This window comes from Rhamphochromis longiceps, linkage group LG10, assembly GCF_057381845.1.
Source record: "Rhamphochromis longiceps isolate RC_006_pf linkage group LG10, R_longiceps_female_GT1.1, whole genome shotgun sequence".
NCBI classification, from domain to species: Eukaryota; Metazoa; Chordata; class Actinopteri; order Cichliformes; family Cichlidae; genus Rhamphochromis; species Rhamphochromis longiceps.
Genome location: NC_140566.1, coordinates 23516635 through 23535027, shown reverse-complemented (window position 1 = coordinate 23535027; position 18393 = coordinate 23516635). Strand labels below are relative to the sequence as shown.

Below are 18393 nucleotides of genomic sequence, written 5' to 3'. Positions count from 1 at the left end.
TCAGCAAGTCTGAGCACCAATGTAGAAAGCAGAAGTTTGAACTATTTTGCTTGTCTGGTGCATTCAGTGTGCACATCCAGCAAATGCTGGATGTGCATTAGGGTCAAACTATGCAATGCTTGTATAATTACATTTTTTTTTAAATATAAAAACTAATCACAACAGTCACTTCAAGGTGCTTTATACTGTAAGTTAAAGTAATACAGAGAGGGCTTGATCAAACAACCTCCTTTAAGCAAGCACTTGGCGACAGTGGGAAGGAAAAACTCCAGTTAATACGTTCTGCACACCTGAATCAATGACACGTGGCCAGGAGGAAAGAAATATTACAAAAGAAAATGTACATGTATATAGATTATGACCTTACACTGTTTCGCAATTATTTTTAATGAAATATGTTTCAGTCCAAGCTACCTTTGTTAGGTACAGTAAAACAATGTTCACACAGTCACACACAGTAATATATACTACCACTCACAAAGGCAGAATGCAATCCACCAATTAGGAAATAGTGACTAGACACAAACTGGACTCAAAAACAACAGTAGTTTTTGTGATTGATTCTCTAAAAGCCAGAAGAAAAGCAGACACCCATTTGTAACATTTATCAGTAACATCCAGATCCAAGGAAAATGTCCATTTAACATTCTAAAAACATCATCGAAAAATTAGTTATTACTATTGCGAAATGCTTTCTTTCATCCAGTCGATCATGTGCAATACTATAAGAATGCAAACGACATCAAAATCTATTAGTCTTGTACAATAATCCCTACAAAATAGGATCATATGAGAAACTGCAACATTACATTCAGAAGTTCATTTAATCCTGTGGGTGACAAAGTCTGCAGACTTTGTCACTAGAGTAAACATCTAGAAAGCCTTTCTTTTCTTCAATAATAAATCATGGTCTCCTCTAGGTGGTGCTGAACCGTGTTTAATACCACAAAGTCAAAGGATGCTATATCATATTTCATATAATTAAAGTGGGCTGCTACTGAATAGTCGCTATCAAGCCGGTGAATTGCACTTTTATGTTCAATTTTCGAATGGTTTTACCTATATGTGCTGCACATGTGATCACACTCCTTATTGGAAACTGTTTACCTGTGTGTGGATGACAGAAATACATTGTTTTACTAGTACTGTGACACTGGGTGCACACTGGTAATTTAGTTAGAGATGAAAAAGTTCATTACAGTACAATTAAGAAAACATCCAAACAAGCACAGTCTGTTTGGAACGGCTGGCAGTGAAAGCCTCTTCTCTCAAAAAATGGCAGCACAGCTTAGGTGCAAAGTTGTATCAGAGTGAACCACAAAACATCTGGAACAATGTGCTTTGGACTGATAAGACCAACGTGTAGACATTTGATCATGAATGCCACATTTTGTGAAAGCCAAACACAGCATGTCAGCATGGTGGAGGAGCGGTGATGATTTTGGCTTGTTTTGGAGCAACATGGCCTGGTCATCTTGCAGTCACTGAGTCCACCATGAACTCCTTTGTATACCAAAGTTTTCTAGTCAAATGTAAGGCCATCCGTCTGTCAGCTAAATCATGCAACAGGACAAATGTCCAAAGCACAGTAACAAATCTACAACAGAAGGACTGAAAAAGAAAAAATCAAGGCGTTGCAATAGCCCAGTCAAAGTCAAGACCTTAACCTTAAGAGAGAACCTCAATGAACTGAACCAACGCCGCAAATAACACTGACAGACAATGTGAGAAACTGATAAAGTCAGACAGAAAACAGTTATTTCAAGTTGTTGCTGCTAAAAGTGGTTCTACAAGCTGCTGAGTCATGGGTGGAATTAGTTTTCACAGAACTGTACAGTGTCTTTTTTTACACGAGTCTGTGCTGTTATTGGATACAAATATTGAAACTAAATTACATTGGATACTTTTTTTTAATCCAGTCATTATTGTGGAGTTCACACCTTTTTATCCAGCCACATAGAGAGGAAAACCGTGCTTGCCACAAAGTTTAGTTACTGACACGAGGTGTACTTTTAGCTGTGCTAAATTTAGCATACGAGACATGTGTGCACAAGAAACAAGATGATTTACTGGCGGTGGCTAATTATACATGTCAGCAGTGTTTTCCCTTGCAACTGAACAGGAAGTGAAGGTCACCCCACCTGGAAGACTTGTCACATCAACTGAAACAGACGTTGGCTTTTACTGGAAACCGTAAATGTCGCACAGTGTCACATTATCTCTCAGGCCGCCCCCCAACCCGACCCCACCCAACGGCTGGATATTGACTGGCCTCCAGTGGGTCTCAGCTGACTCAACACTGGCTCCATTCAGATCCTTTTCACAGCTCTCAAAAGGAAAATATCACTTTATCTTCTTTTATTTTTTATTTTACAGCATGCAAATAATATATGCCACCAGGAGTAGAACATGGAAGTTTAGTTAACGGCCTTCGGGGGGCACTTTGCCTCATGCCATTTTTGAGGAGTAATTGTTAAACAATTTCAGATTTAATGACACCAAGTTTTGAATTTGACACAAGTGTACCACCTACTGCTAAATGGTGTCGACATTTTTCAGCAAAAGTTTATCTTCCCTCTGAAAACTGATTTACCCTGCTGTTTATCTCTGTCTTGACGCACCACTGGTTCTTTTTGGAAATCTTATTTCCTGAAGTCATTTTTTTTTCTTTTGCAGTGTACACATTGTTAAATAGAAACAGCTGGCGCTCTGAAAATACAGACGTTCTGTGGCTCTGTGCTGAAAATGAGAACTTTAAACTGTATCAGCTTTACAAAACATAGTACTTAAGTAATTCAAGATATTGTGTTTCTTTCTAAGGAGGAAAAAAGGAAGGGGGGAGGGGTGGACAAAAGGGCAAAGGTCATAAACCAGACCTTCAGCACTGGTCCGCTGAATCCCCACGTCACCAAATGACCTTGGATAAACAAACTTCCCTTTGCCAGGTGCAGATAGTTTAACTGTTGACAGTGTTTTAGCTGCAAATCCCCAAAAGCACACAAACAGCAAGACTTCCCTATCGTCCACATTGTGACTCAGTCTACTCAAAACACTCTGTAATGTCATTCCTCCTCTGCTCCAGCAGGGTCACCCAGTGCAGGTGTTCTTGTTATCCAGATGTCATTCATAAAATAACTCTATTGTGCCAAAACCTGTCTGTGTCTTGTCAGCTGCCGTCGATTTACAGAGACGGAAGTATTTCTTGGAGTAATGGATGGGAATTATGTGTGCTAGCCAAGTGGCTGTGCTGCTTGCATGTTTTAGCTATCAAAAGATAAGAGGAGTCTTTATGATTTACAGAGAGTGTGTGGGAGTGAGCCATCTTTCCAAAAGGACATGCTTTACTTATCTGGTTTCTGTAAGGTTGATTTTTTTCTTCTTTTTAAAAAAGAAAGTTTTCATTTACATGATGAGGAGCTTGAACAAATCAATTTACACTAACTGGACACTTTACTAGTAGTAGGTAGAACCGTGTTTTTCTTTCTAAATGGCCTTAATTCTTCATCCTATAGATTCAACAAGGTGCCGGAAGCATTCCTCAGAGATTTTGGTCAACACTGGTTGCAAAGATTGGTCGTTCTACCCTCACCTGTGGCATCAACAAACCATTTTTGTTTTGGGACCTGGTGCTTATAGGATACTTTCTCTTTTTTGGACTCTGTGAATCCTTCAGTTGTCTTGACCAGGTCTACATGATCTACAAGTGCACTGAGCTCCAGTCATGTGATTGGCCGATTAGGCGTTTGCATTAAAAAGCAGTTGAACAGGCGTACTTAAAAAAGTGGCTGGTGAGTGTATAACACCTTGGACAAAGCCAGCCCAATGCTTCCTACAGTTTTCCTTTATTATACCAAAATAAAGTTGAAGACATTAAAGTTTTAGGTTTTTTTTTACTCTCATCCTACCTTTGGGCCCTAGAGCAGGGCACTTTCAACCACTCTACTAAAACTGCAACAGCTGTTGCCAAAGTGCAAATCTATTACTACCACATAAAGGTAAAATAATAAATTCCCCCACTAAAATCGGAAACACCAGTTTAAATGATACAATCAATGAATAATGAGAACATTTGTGTTACTGTCAAAAACATGGGAGGAAATTGTACCCCTGGGTCATATGGAATTGCTTTTCCGCACAAATTGGATAAATTAATTAACCGACTGATTCATTACATTGCCGCAAATGCAAATTCATTTGCAGTGTGGGCACAGAATGAAAAAAACAAAACAAAATAGCAAACAAATAAAACCAAAACCGATAAATCACACACAGTCCACAGCAAAACAGCATGACACAATGCAGTGGTAAACAGTAGGCAGATTTAACTTAGTGCAGACAAAAATACAAACGCTGATGTGCACTTAGAGGTTGGAAGGCCAACGAAAAGCTCACTGATAGGCCCAACAGCTTTACACTACCTGGACAAATATGCTCTCTTCTGTTAACTGGAATGGGTAAATTTGATATATTATCTTTAGCAGACGAGACACCAGGAGAAAACACGATTAAGATAAGTTGATGGCTCCTGCATTGATTTGATCACAACAAACTGACACGCTGCTACAAACTTTTAACATCCTCATTTATTTAAAGCCACAATATCCTGCCAGAGATTCCCCATCACCTTAGACAAACTGCACTCAGCCGGAGCCTCCTGCTGTCAGTCTGAGTTTCAGATGGGAGGTTCCCAGGATGTGGGGAGGATGTGGGTTGCATCCAAATGATATGTCCTTCTTCTTCCTCTTCTTCGTCTTCCTCATGTCTGTGTGTGTGTGTGAGAGAGAGAGAGCGACTGGGCCATGGGGGGAGGAGTGTTATCATTGAAGTGTGAGTCATCCTGACCCTCCCCTCCTCTCCCTGCACTTTATGTGGCGTGTGTGTGTGTGAGGGAGGTGCATTTATGTTAAACGGGGATGCTTTGAATGCATCAAAGGAGGCTATGATAGTGTGTATGATTTATTATTCCGTCCATGTGTATCATGGCGGATGGCGTGAGCATCCCTGCGTGATGTGAGCGTGCAAGGTTGATAAAGCTGAGGTGAGTCATCCACAGGCCAGCATCGCTTGTTACCATGGGTCACGCACAGCAGGTACCCCACCTCTCCATGTGTTTTTTTTTTTTTACTCACCTCTCTTCCTTATCCTCTTCCTCCTCCATCTCCTCCTCTTCTTTTTCCTCTCTGACTCACAGATGACTCCCCACCACCGCCACCGATGACATCATCACCCCCTCCCAAACACTTTGTTGTGGTGAATCATACTGTACGTCGAGATTTTCTCCGCTCGGCTCCTCAGCCAGCCAGCAGGATAGACCCAAATGTTACCCGTTCATTCATAAAATCCTCCTAAAGTCGCTGAAGCGTTCGTCTCTTGACGGCTGACTCCTCATGTTTGTTGCTTGAGTGACGTCATCCATTTTAACATTTATACTGTAATGGAATAAAATGACCCTCTGATTATGTTCGGGGAAATATGCTCTGCTTCGGACGCCCATGCGAACGCGCTTGAAATGCCACTCCCCCCCCTCAAGTAATCATCAGCTTGTTTGAAAGCTTGTTCAGTTTTGGAGAAATGTCTCTCTGGGTTAAAAGTACACATTAAGATTAAGAGTAGTCTCTTAACTGAGAATTCTTTATCATTTAAGTTATCTTAGGTGGGAGCCAGAATATGTTGCCTCTTTTCCACATTGATATGAGTACAGTGGTAAAATGAAGCTCATGTTTCAACACTACCTAGGCATTTTTCATGGCTGCTGTGACTGTGACTCTTATATATTGATTGGTTATACGTTTTACAGGAAATGCACCATTGTTCTCCTGTCACTCAATCAGTAATGAATACAATGTGCCTGTATATAAAAAAGGCCAGTACACTAAAAAAGTGCTGTCTATGTGTCTAACCCACCCAATCTCAGCCATTTGTCCATAAAAGTATCATATTCAGATTTCTTTCAGTTGTTAACAATAATGTATTGTCATCACATCTCCTCCTCTGGTGGAATAACCGACCCTGGTTTCTTCCACAGACTGCTGACAGCTTACGTTCTCCAGATGTTTCTAAATTTTCCGTCACAAAGGGCGAACTCGCTGTGTTGTCTGCGTTGTGTCGTGCCTGTGAATGCCGTGGGTTAATAACACGCGGCCAAATCAGACCCGCAGAGACGAAGCGATTCAGTGACGTCAGAGACGAGAGCGTGAAGTCACCTGACTTCTTTGTCTTCAAACTACTGTATGTATCTGCTCCGCCTGTCGTCTCAAACTACATATGGATGCTCGACAAGGCGGTAGATTGCTACATCTATCCTTAAGATGTGAGGTGCCATATAGTTTCTGTTATATTTTATTCCCATTTTTTAAATTGTAGTTGCTGAACTGGAGAATGTGCTTAACACAGCATCTAATTTCTCTCCTCAGCCACAGTTTTACGCTGCAAGTCAATTTTTTTCCTTCACAATGGGACACCTCAAACACACTTTCTGACAACAGCCTAATTACTGTAACAAATCACTGCTCTTGGCAGTCTCACTCATATTTGACAGCACATTCTGTAACCATGGCAACAGTAAATCTTCCACAACATGCTCTAAAAAGTAATTGTGAAACGAGCTCACATCTGAGCTAAAAACAGTCATTACATCTGGCAAGACTTTTTTTTTTTCTTGCCTGCTCTCTGTGGCGATGAATTTCAAATAGATGCCCTGAATCACGTGATATGAATCTATACTATTCAATTAAAAAAAAAAATCTGCTACTGTTACAGTGTTTTAATGAAATGTATGTCATCGTACTGCATGACAGTTTGTGTGTCCTGGCGTCGTAAGTCCACCTGCCGTCTCTTCCTCGGCTTGCAGGGCTTTTTGTGAATGGAGGCTTGCTGTGCTCTGACGGTAGGATGGATGAATGGGAGGGAGCGGCGGACGAATGAATGAGAGCGATGGAGGGATGTGTGTGGCGAGATAGGGAGAGGTGGAGGCTACGTCATATTACGTTTCCGCAGTGCATCAAGGGAACTAGTCTGTCTGTGACTCATACTGTCAGGATGGGGGGGAAGGGGGTTGGGGATGGCGAGGGAGAGAGAGAGCGAGAGAGCGAGAGAGAGAAGGGCAGAGGGAGGAGGAGACAGAGATGAAGAGGATGAGGAAAAGAGAGCAGGAAAGGAGGGGTCTGGTCTTTTTTTGTCCTACCTTTAGTTTTTTTCTTTTCCACTGCTCCATCCCCCATCAGTGATGTAATACAGGTGACCTATTCATCGCTGGGAGGAAGCCTTCCTCGCCTCTCCTCCTCTATCCCCGCTCTCATTTTCTCTCTCTCTCTTTCTCTCCTCCCTCACTCCTTGCTCAGCTGACTGACTGAATGCATGAATGAACAGGTCTCTCTCTCGCTCTCCTTTTAACGAGGTGGGGGGAGGGGTGACACAGGAAGCTGTGAGGCAGACCAGAGCAGGAGAAGAGGAAAGAAAGAGTGATAAGGAAGAGAGGGAGGAGAGAGAGTTCCCATGGCGTCTGATACATATCGACTGCTGATCTCATCCTTTACGTGCGAAGCCGTCACTATTGTCTGTCTAGCCGTACCCTATGTGCGTAAGACACAAATGGATGCAGCTCAATTCACTGAGAAATACATGTATGTTTTCTGAGAACTCTGTCTGACTTGGAAACTTCTTATATCTGCCGGCTTTTCTAAAGTGCACCAGTGAATCAGAATTTGTACACACAGCAATGCATCACACAATTTAAAGTGTATGTAGCAGTTCTAGATAAAGATTAGAAACAATGCTACCTCTATAAATGTGAAACTCTTAGGTGACTTCTTGACCTTTGAGGTCGCTGGGATTAGAGCTTGTCCAAGATTTTAAGTAGATGCACCTATGGTATCAGTTTCAAAATCCTACGTCACCTCATTCTTGAGTTATGCATTCACAAGATTATTGAAAACTTGACCTCTGACCTCGAGGCCGAGGCCACTGAGATCGTCGTCCAAGGTTTTTTGTACATGCACCTATGGTATTATTTTGAAAATCCTACAATGCCTCATTCTCGAGTTATCATATTCACAAACTTGGGTGTCCACAGTACCCCATCGCCCTTTCACAGCTGAAGGCTAAAAACCTGTATTTGTTATCGAACTTTACACTGTGACAACTTCCACATGTCACCTAGCCCTATCAAGAGGAAAAAGTTAAAAAAAAAAAAAGTGATAACTTACCACATGGTAATCTGCTGACAGTTCAGATGTGAGGAACACAGTGAGCTAAATCACCAGAATCAGATTACTTTAATAGTAAATCCACTGCTACCATAAACAGATCCCAAAAAATCAGTTTAATGTTGGATAAAAGTAGCTGCACCAAATTTTCCCAGATGAAACAGTTTATCTAATAAAATACTTACTTTTAATGGACTTGAAGCTCAAACTGCTGGAGACCCGACTGCCTGGGTCCATGGATGTTTGTCGTGGACGCGTACGTGTAAAGTGTAAAACCAGCTGTAGCCTCTGGGGGCAACATTGTAAACAGCAGGTCTTTGTCTTCTGTAATTTCCTACAAATGCAGACAAACAGAAAAATCTTATAAGAAGCTAAATCAGCTACACACAAATGCTAAAAATTTTGAGACTACATTTCAGTAAAATACAGTCTGTTCCCTTGCACATGACTAAAGCCTTCCCCCAAAAGAAGGGATTATAAATCCATACCTGCTTACTTTGCCATATAGGCTACATATGTAGGAGTTTGTACGCATGTATGTGTGCCTGTGTGTGTGCACATGCTCATTGCCAGCCATCAGACCCTGGCTGTCTCAGCCTCCACCTTGTATGAGTCAGAGCTGCAGTACAGTGTGGGAGAGGCGGGGATTGGATATCCTGCTGGTGGCTCGTCCACACACTTGCACACACACAGACACACACTTTTGTATTATTATTCATGTGAGTACCGCCAACAATACATTCCCAAACCTTCAGAAGTGAGGACCAGCAAAATATCCACTTTGAGTGTCAAAAACGCCAGCAGTTCCTCATAAAGTGAAACGTTCAAGAACAACACAACACATGAAAAACTTCCACACGTATGCAGAAAGACATACAGAGAGCAGCAGCGACATATATGTCTGCATTTAACACAGATAAGGAGACATACAGTGCGCACACGTATAGACACATACACAGCATGCTGTCACATCCGGCCCTGCGCTCCACAGTGTGGCCTATAATTAGCTGCCTGCAACGCTGACTGCCTAGAGATGAGATGAGCTAACCAGAGAGAGAAGGAGAGGAAGAAAAGGAGATGAGCTAACCACATGTAGGTAGATGCTGTTTCACTGAGTGAGGAGGAAGAGGAGGAGAGACAAAAAATAAAAAATAAAGGGAATGTAACCAGTTAGAGGTGAAACTTCATAAATTGAGAGCCACCTATGATAGCAGACAGATGGAGCACCCTCAAAGGACATCATCCCAAATCTGTTACAGAACTATGGCTGCACACTCTGAGTGTGGGTGGCCCCAGCAGGGATTAAACGCCAAACCCTAACAATCATTCTCAACTCATTCAGATGTACAAGGCATCCAAATGTGGGATTGAAGATGTGTGCATGGGCGCGCGCGTGTGTGTGTGTGCATGAGCCTTCCTCGGCACATACTCAGAGACTGGAGCATTTTTATGAATGGGGCTCCAGCAGCCAGTGCGATAAAGTATGTCACAGCACTATAATGAGAGCTGGGATGGTCTCTTAAGTAGCACAATTTCATCTGTATAACAAAGGCAGGCTTGAGACTCGGCTGTGAATGAATGAGTCAGGATCGACGTAACCCGGCTACATGGGCAGGGGTGGGGGTAGGATGGGCCGGGAGGGGGGGTGAAGGAGAGAGGGAGGGGTTTGTGTATGACTCATACTCTCACTTTTCTCATTGTCACTCCACTGCAGTAGGACTGTAGAACTTCTGGACTGCTGTGGGCTCTCCCTCTGCCTCTCAGCTGGATCCACAGCTTCTTCAATACTGCATTTTCACTTTTGTCAATTTGCACATTTTTATAAGAACTGCACATCTCATTCTGCTTTGACACAGGTAACGAAGGCGATCCGTACCTCACAAATGCATTGGCTCTGATGGTGGGTCAGCGTTTCATAAATGCATACTGTGCAGCCAAAACTTGTCACAACCCACTGAACTTTTTCCAGTCGGGAAACTAAACATTAATTTTGGTATGAATTCATGGTTAAATACATTTGTGGTGCATAAGGCTTCAAGAATGAATACATTTGCTCACCTGTGCAAACATAAAACCACGTCTGCAGTGATATATAAATATTTTTCTCAGTGTGAACCACATTCAGCTTTAATAAAGAATGGGAATGAGCTGATGTGGAAAACACAGCATGCTCAAACTGTGTTAATCACATAAGTTTCCCATACCTGAACATGTCGCAGCAGCAGCAAACTGTCCAGGAGATGCTGCTGGTTTTTTTTGTTCAGGTGGTAGGCGTGGCTAGTTTTCAGCCACTGTTTTACCACCAGCAGTTAGTTTCAGTTCAATGATTTGTTGCTAGTAGCAACCACTGCTGGCGCAGTTTGCTGTTTAACTGGCTTTGGCTGTGCCCCAAATCCCCCCTTGTTTACTCACTACATAAAATATACACAAGACTTTACGGAATACCACATACTTTCCAGCAATCTCTGCAGTTTGATGTGGTACGGCTGTTAAAGATAATCTGCCATCTGATGAATGTCCTTCACGAAAACTCACCGTATTCTTTTTAACCCTACGTCTTATCCTATGAATCTAACAGATAACCTTGATTTTTATATCTAAAAAAAAATCATCGCCACCACCACCACCACAAAAAACACGTATCCGGTAATTCTATAGATGTTGTATGCCTCTCTCGTCCAATAACATCCAGCTTGAAAGAAAAGGTTTCCCTGGACTGCTGTTGAGGTGGAAAAAGTCATCCACCTCTTAATCGTGAAATGTTTTTTGCTGTCAGAAAAGGGACACAACATCGTCTTCATAATGACGTTTGGTGGGTTACTCATTGTCATTTTGTGCATCAAGCTCAGCTATTGAGCTGTGCAGTGGTCTCGCTTTAACCAGATTGGTCAAAACTGACATGCTCATGAGTGTGCAGCTGACAAATCTGCAAGAACTGCATGACGCTATCGTGTCAATATGGACCAAAATCTCTGAGAAATGCGGATCTCATTAGTTTGTTTGCAGAACATAAACAGCATGTCATGTAGCCATTCAGTCATAGAGTAATGGAAAAAATAGAAAAGTTAAAAATTTAAACCTTCTTCCTTAAAATCAGCAGGACACAAAGAGATGAGAAACCCAAATGATGACAAGTATGGATAAAGAAGCAGACAGATAAAAGAAATAACCCCTTTGAGATGATTTTGCAGCCAAAAGCTTATTTTATTGTCAGAGGAAGAGCTCCGTGAAAAAAACAGGACATACATTTTTCAAAATAAAACACCTGGAAAGTGATTTAAATTATGCAAGGTTCCTCTAAAGTGATCATATTGCCTGCACAGTAATGGGTAACACCTACATGCAGCCCCAGTTTGATTTAACTCCTTTTAAGAGACCTGTTAGGAACAGCTCAGACCTGTATTTATTTCAAGTGTGCTCATGGCAAAGATGACGCAAACTACGCAAATCTGATCAGTGAACACACATACATACACACGTTTTGCTAACCTGATATTTTAGTCAGCTGCTCAAGGACACAAATCCAGGAACTAAACCTCAACACAGCGATTTACCAATATACGCTTGCTGTTATTTTAAAAATCCCCCAGCTATGCAGAAGATTACATCACACCGGGTCTGTCTTCATAACTTGTGCAATGATTTAGAAACTCCATTTGAAAAGCAACATCTAAATAAAAAACACACTTCTCAGGATGATCTCGTGTCATAAATCATGAGGAAGTAATTCATTCATGATTAGTGCTCCACTTTATAGTTCCCTTGAGCTTTCTATCAGACGGTTTTTATTATTTTACCTCCTGAGAAGTTTTGACAAATTCACTTTCCAGTCCAAGAGACACAACGTGTGAAGATCTTGCTGGGAATGGAGCTGGTGTGACTAAGAGTGAACCAAAACAAAGCACTTAAAGATAATCTTTGTTTTTTTATGAGCTCATCTCTGTATTTGTAGACTGTTGTTGAAATAGTCACCAAACCTGACTTATTAACGACTGTGATTTATTACTTAAAACGTCTGTAAGAATACTCAACAGAATTAGCTTTGTGTCCCTGAGTGCGGTATTTATTACTGGGCATGATGCTGTGCCGTTAAAAAACAAAACTAAATAAGTTTCAACATGAAAGCAATTTCAGCTTTAATCCTTTGTATCAGATGGATGGAAAGATTATTCTGCTTTCATTAAATTTTTTTGCATTTAATGATTAAAAGGAAACTACATCAAACATGGTCCAAAAAAAAAATTGAATTTCACGTGTCTGATATGGTTTTAAAGATGCATTTCTGTTTTTAATAACATAAACTGACGAGATCTCATTGTGATTGACCCCAAGCAGCAACTTCTCCTGGTGTTTTTACGGCTTTGCACCTGTGTACGTAATTGTACCACAATTTAGCTACTAAAACCAAAAAAATATGTTGTCCCCTGGGGAAAAAAGGTGTACTCCATTAACATTTTGTAGTATTAACAGTAGAGACGAGCATGTTTCACCTACCATTTTGCTTCAGTTTATATGAAAAATAGTAACGTTTATTTCCTTACTTTTCCTAAGTAGGTGCTACTTTTATGAGCTGACAGGTCAGCTGCTGACAGATGTGAAGGGTCACAGGAACAGCAAGTCATTGTGAAGCAATGACCAGAGGAAGCGAGGAAGAGGAGAATAGAGGTAATGAAGGTGTAATTTGCTAACCATTTGTGAGGTGCCTGGTTGCCCCGGGGGTTTCCTCTTCTCCGGAACTTCCCCTCCGCAGGGGTTACAGGTGCTGGAGAGAAGAGGAGGTGGTGAGAAGCGGCTGGTAAAGTGTAAAGGAAGGGGTGATGCAGGAAACGTAAGGGGGAGATGGGAGGAGGGTGAGAAGGACAGATGGATTAATCAGACAAGCAACAAAACAAAGACAGAGGAGATAGATTCTTATTAGATTATTTGGAAGGAAAAAAAGACACAACAGGAAAGTTAAGTGCACTTAAGAGGTTTAATGTAAGCCTCTCTTTTATTTCTTTAAAAAATACCCAAAGGTATTTTGAAATTTTCATGTATTTTATAATACGACAGAAGTACCTTTCAAATCTTGTAGAAGGTATGGTGGTGAAGATAGAAAACAATTTCTAAACTTCTCCATCTGTAACTGCCAACTTTCTAAACTTCTAACTCATCCCCATCACATCTTCTCCTTCTGCTTATCCCACAACAACAACCCTGCCTTCAGAGATTGAGTCAACCCTTTTTGCTGTTAGTATTAGCGTTGCTAATTTAGCGATTAGCTATTTAATTAGCTATAGCTTGCTCCTAGTTGAGCTTTTACTTCTACAGTACACAGATAAGGGTTTACAGGATCCCATTGCCAAACAAACGAACAAACAAAAAAGCAACAGGCCAGGGAATAACGAGTGGATGGGATGTTATGAGTGGCTACTGGCAGTGGCTGTGAAGTTGATTGGCTAGAGAGCAAGGCTAGAGACAAAGTCAGCAAGCCCCTGGTAACCACCAGTCACTAGGGAAAAATAGGTATTCTGCAACCAGTTGGCAAGTACTCATGGGAAGCTGCTTGCTGTTGCTGGTTGAAATGGTTGCAAAGTGGTATATGGTGCTGCACTATAAAAACTCCTTGCTATTGCTGTAGTTGCCTGTAGTTTGTATGGATAACACTGAATCCTCTGCACACTCGCTATTTGTTAAGTGTTAGCGAAACTGTGAAGAGAGCAGCGCAAACCAGAAACGGAGATCATGTGCCTTCAAATTAAAAGTTCAATTTTTTAAATCAGTTGGTGTCAGCAGTAAGGTACCGGCGCTTTGAAGGCAGAAGGTCTCCATTTCCAGTATGTATTTTTTCAAGTTTTACTATTTCTTGGTTGCAGTTAGCATGTGTTTTCGAAAAAGCTTGGCATCTTTTATACAAACAATGGGTGATCACAAGGAGGTTCTTGATGGAGAATGTATGTGCGACTGATTTCAACCAGCAACAGGCAGCAACCTTACACCAGCTGGTTGGAGAAAACACATTTTTCCCTTGCGAGTGGCAGTTGCCAGTGGGTTGCCAACTGGTTTCTAGGCTTGTGTGCCTGAGGGCTTAGCTGTACATATATGAGTGCATAAAGCTGGTAGCTATCCTCTGGGTATAAACTGATTAAAAATAGAGGGATAAGACCTGATTCTTCAGGAATTAAATGTTTTTAAGTGGAGAGTACTTTTAGATTATTTAGGTATAGGTATGTCATGGCTGACAGTGTCTATTTCCGATCAAAGAACACTGTTCCCACAAAGCAAACTAGCAAACAAACAAAACAGTTTCTGTAGAATAATTTGGTCTGAAACCACTTTGTTACAATCATCGGTGTAAACCTGACCCCAAAATTTTACTTGCTTTTCTAAATACTAAGTGTTTCTCAGGGGGACTCACTGCAGCAAAAGCAACAGAAGCTAAGCGTGCACAAACCAAAACCACTGAAACTTAACTAACATGAACCAAATTAAAAGGAGGCAATCTCTTGTGACTGAAAATTGAACCTCACCTCGTTTTATATCCGCCCGACTTTTTGTTTTGCAGTTTTCCTTTACGACACCAGTGCATGTTTAACTCAGTTCACACCACCTGCACATCTGAAATGCTTATTCTCAAAACTCTGTTTTTAATCAGATTTAGCTGCTACTAAGTATTTTGTATCTTTTGTCATCCTCCCTGCCCTATAACCCCATCTTACCCTATAAACTCCTCACTTCCCATTGAACATGCAGACAGCTGGAGGTGGTGGTAGTGATGGTGGCTGGGCTCCTTCCTGCTTTGAAGCACTCCAGTCAGCTGTGTTGCCTCTGACTGGCTCTCTCTGAGGGGCTTATAATGGCTTTAAGACGCCCTAGCTTCCTCGATAATGACTGCTTCCTCTGCTCTTGGCCTGGCAGGCTGGCTCGCTGGCTGACTTGCTGGATGTGTGGGTGGCTGGCTGGCCACCTAACAAACTGACCAATGCTCAGTTCACATCTGCAGTATTATAACTACACTAACCGAACACAGGGAGGGTCTGATCAAACCTAATGAAGTTCTGTGTATCCTGTAAATCAAACAATCAGGCAGCAACCAAGTTGTTTGTGTTGCTCTGTAGTTTTTTTTTTTTAAACTTTGCTTCAAGCTTCTTGTGAATACTTGTTTGCAGATTATTAAATGAGTAAATATGAGCTGTTGTCTTGCTGGTTAACTGAGGGAATGGATAGTTAGTTTAATGCGTGACTCTTTGACTGACTGGGATGGTTATAAGCTGGCTCCTTAAGTAGCTGACTTATTGGCTCAGGAATGCAGCAGGTGGCTCAAAATCTGAATGGGTTTTGCGGTTATGTGTGTGTGTATGTGTGTGTGTGTGTGTGTGTGTGTGTGTGTGTGTGTGCGTGTGTGCGTGCGTGCGTGCGTGCGTGTGCACATGTGTGAGTTTTGTGTGTATGGGTTTGTGCCTGAGTGCGTGTTTTTTTCCCATGGTTGAAACCATTGAGCTTGTCTGCAGGCCCTCAGATTTCTTCTCTAATCTGGCATGTTTCACATTCCCAATTTCCTCTGCTGATGCATGCCTCCTCTGCTGTTTGTTCAATGGGAGACTGTAAAGGGGAAAAAATGACAACTGCCTGTCTTTCCAACTCTGTCTCTCTCTGCTCAAGCTGTTCCTGTTTTCACACAGTCAGATTAGGTGAGGCATGAGCTCCTGCTCGTCCACCACATCCGTAACACTAACATGCAATGCAAAACTTTGCTGCACTTCTTACTGCTGCTAAATAGTCAGCTAGGATATTAATCTTGGATAGGATATTTGCATTTGGCAAAATAAATCAGTCATATGTCAATGTAATTTACAAAAGAAAGTGTTTTCTCCTATAGTATATTAATGGAAAAACATTAACTTAAAAAAATATATGGTCTGTTTGTGGCACAATGAAAGCTGGAATCCACCCACATAACACATAACGCACACACACACACACACACACACACACACACACACACACACACACACACACACACACACACACACACACATAGAGCCACTTGACCATTAGGTAAACAAAGGGCAGCGGAAGCCAGGGAACACTCTATCAGCAGGTTATCTACAGTACTGTTGACTCTACTATCCCTTATCTATTACACGAACTCTATACTTTCATATAAACATGCTCCAGGTATGTGTGCGTTCCACATTTGGATAAACACTCACATGCTATAAGAGTGTATATATGTTACCCCGTGTGTTTCCATCTGGTTTAACAGTTGAATATGTGCGCGACAGTATGTATTTGTATGTGTTTGGTTTTCAGAGTGGGAGGGTTTGTGAGCGTGTGTGTTTTGCTGAGGTCGAGAGGAAACAGCAGGACAAGTGAATGTGACACCAGCATTTTCTGATGCAACACCATGACTGGATTCACTGTGTTTGTGTAACACATTTTCATATCTATTACCTTTCCTATGAAGCTGAATTGCACTTATATGGTTAAGCACGAGATATATTTAAAGTATTCCCTTGATTAATGTTGATATGCTCTGGAGTGTTACAGAACCTTTCTCTCTTGCACTCTCTCAGTCCTGTTCAGACAGGATTAGTATTTGCACAGGCAGCTATTCTTTCCCATAAAGAGAAGCAACCCATCCTGGTTAGATCATATAAAAGTAGTAGCAAGTAGGGCTGACATTGGCCGCGAGATTAAGACACGTGCATTAGAGCCTCTTAATGCGTGTTTTGTTACCAAAAATAGAGAGGGGACAGCTTAACATATAAAACAGGAAAAGACCCTTTATTTCAAAAAAGTAACTGTATTCTAAATACGGTAATGGTAACTGTAACGGAATATAGTTACTCATATTTTGTATTTTAAATACATAACGACAGTACGTGTATTCTGTTACTCCCCAACACTGCTTACATGTCTATGGTTTATGGGGTACAAATGTTGGTTTCTAGTCCCTCTAATAACTTTGTTTGGGGTGATTTATGGTCACACTTTGGCTACAAACCTGGATATTCTTGAGTCAGCAGGTACCTTAGGATTCACAGACATGTTGCATGCAATGTTCTTAGCTTCTTACCCAGAGCAAACCTGCCCTTGTTTAATAATACTAGGATGGCGATATACGCCAAATACCTCCCGAATGTGAAACTGAGATGGAAACCAGAAACAAAGAATGCCTACTTTTAAAGTAAAAATTAGGCCTTACCGCTGCAACTAATAGATTTTAATTTCAAGATGAATAGTATCCTTTTCTGTTTTGCTTTGCACTTTTTACAGTTTCACTACTGCTTGGTGAGTAGTTGGCAAGTGTTTGCAGACAATTCTGTCCTCACCACAAACCACAGACAATCTGCTAGTGGCCAAAACTAGCACATCCTTGCAACCAATTTCAGCTAACAACGCCAGGAACCTCATACCAACCAGTCAGAGATTACACTTTTTTAGCTAGCGACGTAGGGTTATCAGGACGTAGATGCTAACTAGGGGTAGTACAATAACTGAAACTGTATAAAACAGTAATTTGCTCATTTGTTTACCCATCTAGCTGTATGGTTTAGTTTTTGCTAACAAATATTTTGCTCTTCCTTTATTTTTTAAATTTAGTTTCAGTCATAATTTGACTCACTTTTTTTGTTATAGTGGCTGACAAAATAAAAAATGTTGTGAACTGAAAGAAAATTAACTCTCAACACCAACGACATCACTTTTCACATTTAAATATGAAGAAAAAACAGATACGACATGGTGTTGGGTCCTGTTTTTTGTAACGCTGAGGTAAGTCGTGTCTTGGCTGTAGTGTCGAATTTACTAGACACGTGTTGTGATAAAATCATGAAACATGCTTTAAATTTCCTTTAAAACTACCTGACAGATTTCAGTGTAGGTGAAGTATACTTACTGTTATTTTCCAAAAAATCACACACCCTGGTATCCTGCAAAATAACCGTAAGTCTAATATCTGATATGTAGCCATATACTGTGCACCAGCTGCCCAGTTTGCTTAGTGATATAACAGGAAGTGATGACATGCAGGTCTTTCAAGGATATCCCAAAGTGAACCCAAATACACCAGAATTTATCAGATGTTTGCTGAAAGTACTGTGTCAACCTTTCCAGATTATCAGCAAGAGTTTGCTACATAATAGGATAACAAACTGGGTCAGGCTTCTTTTTTTGTAATCTAATAAATGCAATCGATAGCCTACAT

The 18393-nt window shown here is 41.2% G+C and overlaps 1 protein-coding gene across 2 annotated transcripts; it reads right to left on the bottom strand.

Annotated features, from left to right (window-relative positions):
• Positions 1 to 409: 409 nt before the first annotated feature.
• LOC146660951 (uncharacterized) lies at positions 410 to 15020 on the bottom strand. 2 transcript variants are annotated; one of them, XR_014913566.1, is made up of 3 exons: positions 14903 to 15020; positions 12894 to 12966; positions 410 to 8538 (listed from the first exon to the last, which is right to left on the bottom strand). XR_014913566.1 is itself a non-coding variant. In XM_085421029.1 (3 exons), exons 1-3 carry the CDS (start codon positions 14770 to 14772, stop codon positions 8392 to 8394), a joined length of 309 nt encoding a protein of 102 aa, XP_085277155.1. In that variant the 5' UTR covers positions 14773 to 14824; the 3' UTR covers positions 410 to 8391. The 2 variants fall into 2 exon arrangements, 1 of the variants encoding a protein (XP_085277155.1); XM_085421029.1 differs by lacking the exon at positions 14903 to 15020 and adding an exon at positions 14714 to 14824 and having other exon boundaries at positions 12894 to 12996.
• Between the last annotated feature and the right edge of the window lie 3373 nt (positions 15021 to 18393).

What these genes read in the sequence shown, in the direction of transcription:
- LOC146660951 (XM_085421029.1), bottom strand. Translation starts at nt 14,772, where the DNA reads ATGCACTGGTGTCGTAAAGGAAAACTGCAAAACAAAAAGTCGGGCGGA. An exon ending in TCGGGCGGATATAAAACGAG is followed by an intron (nt 12,997 to 14,713) that starts GTGAGGTTCAAT and finishes ACACTTTACCAG; the next exon opens with CCGCTTCTCACCACCTCCTC. An exon ending in AACCAGGCACCTCACAAATG is followed by an intron (nt 8,539 to 12,893) that starts GTTAGCAAATTA and finishes CTGCATTTGTAG; the next exon opens with GAAATTACAGAAGACAAAGA.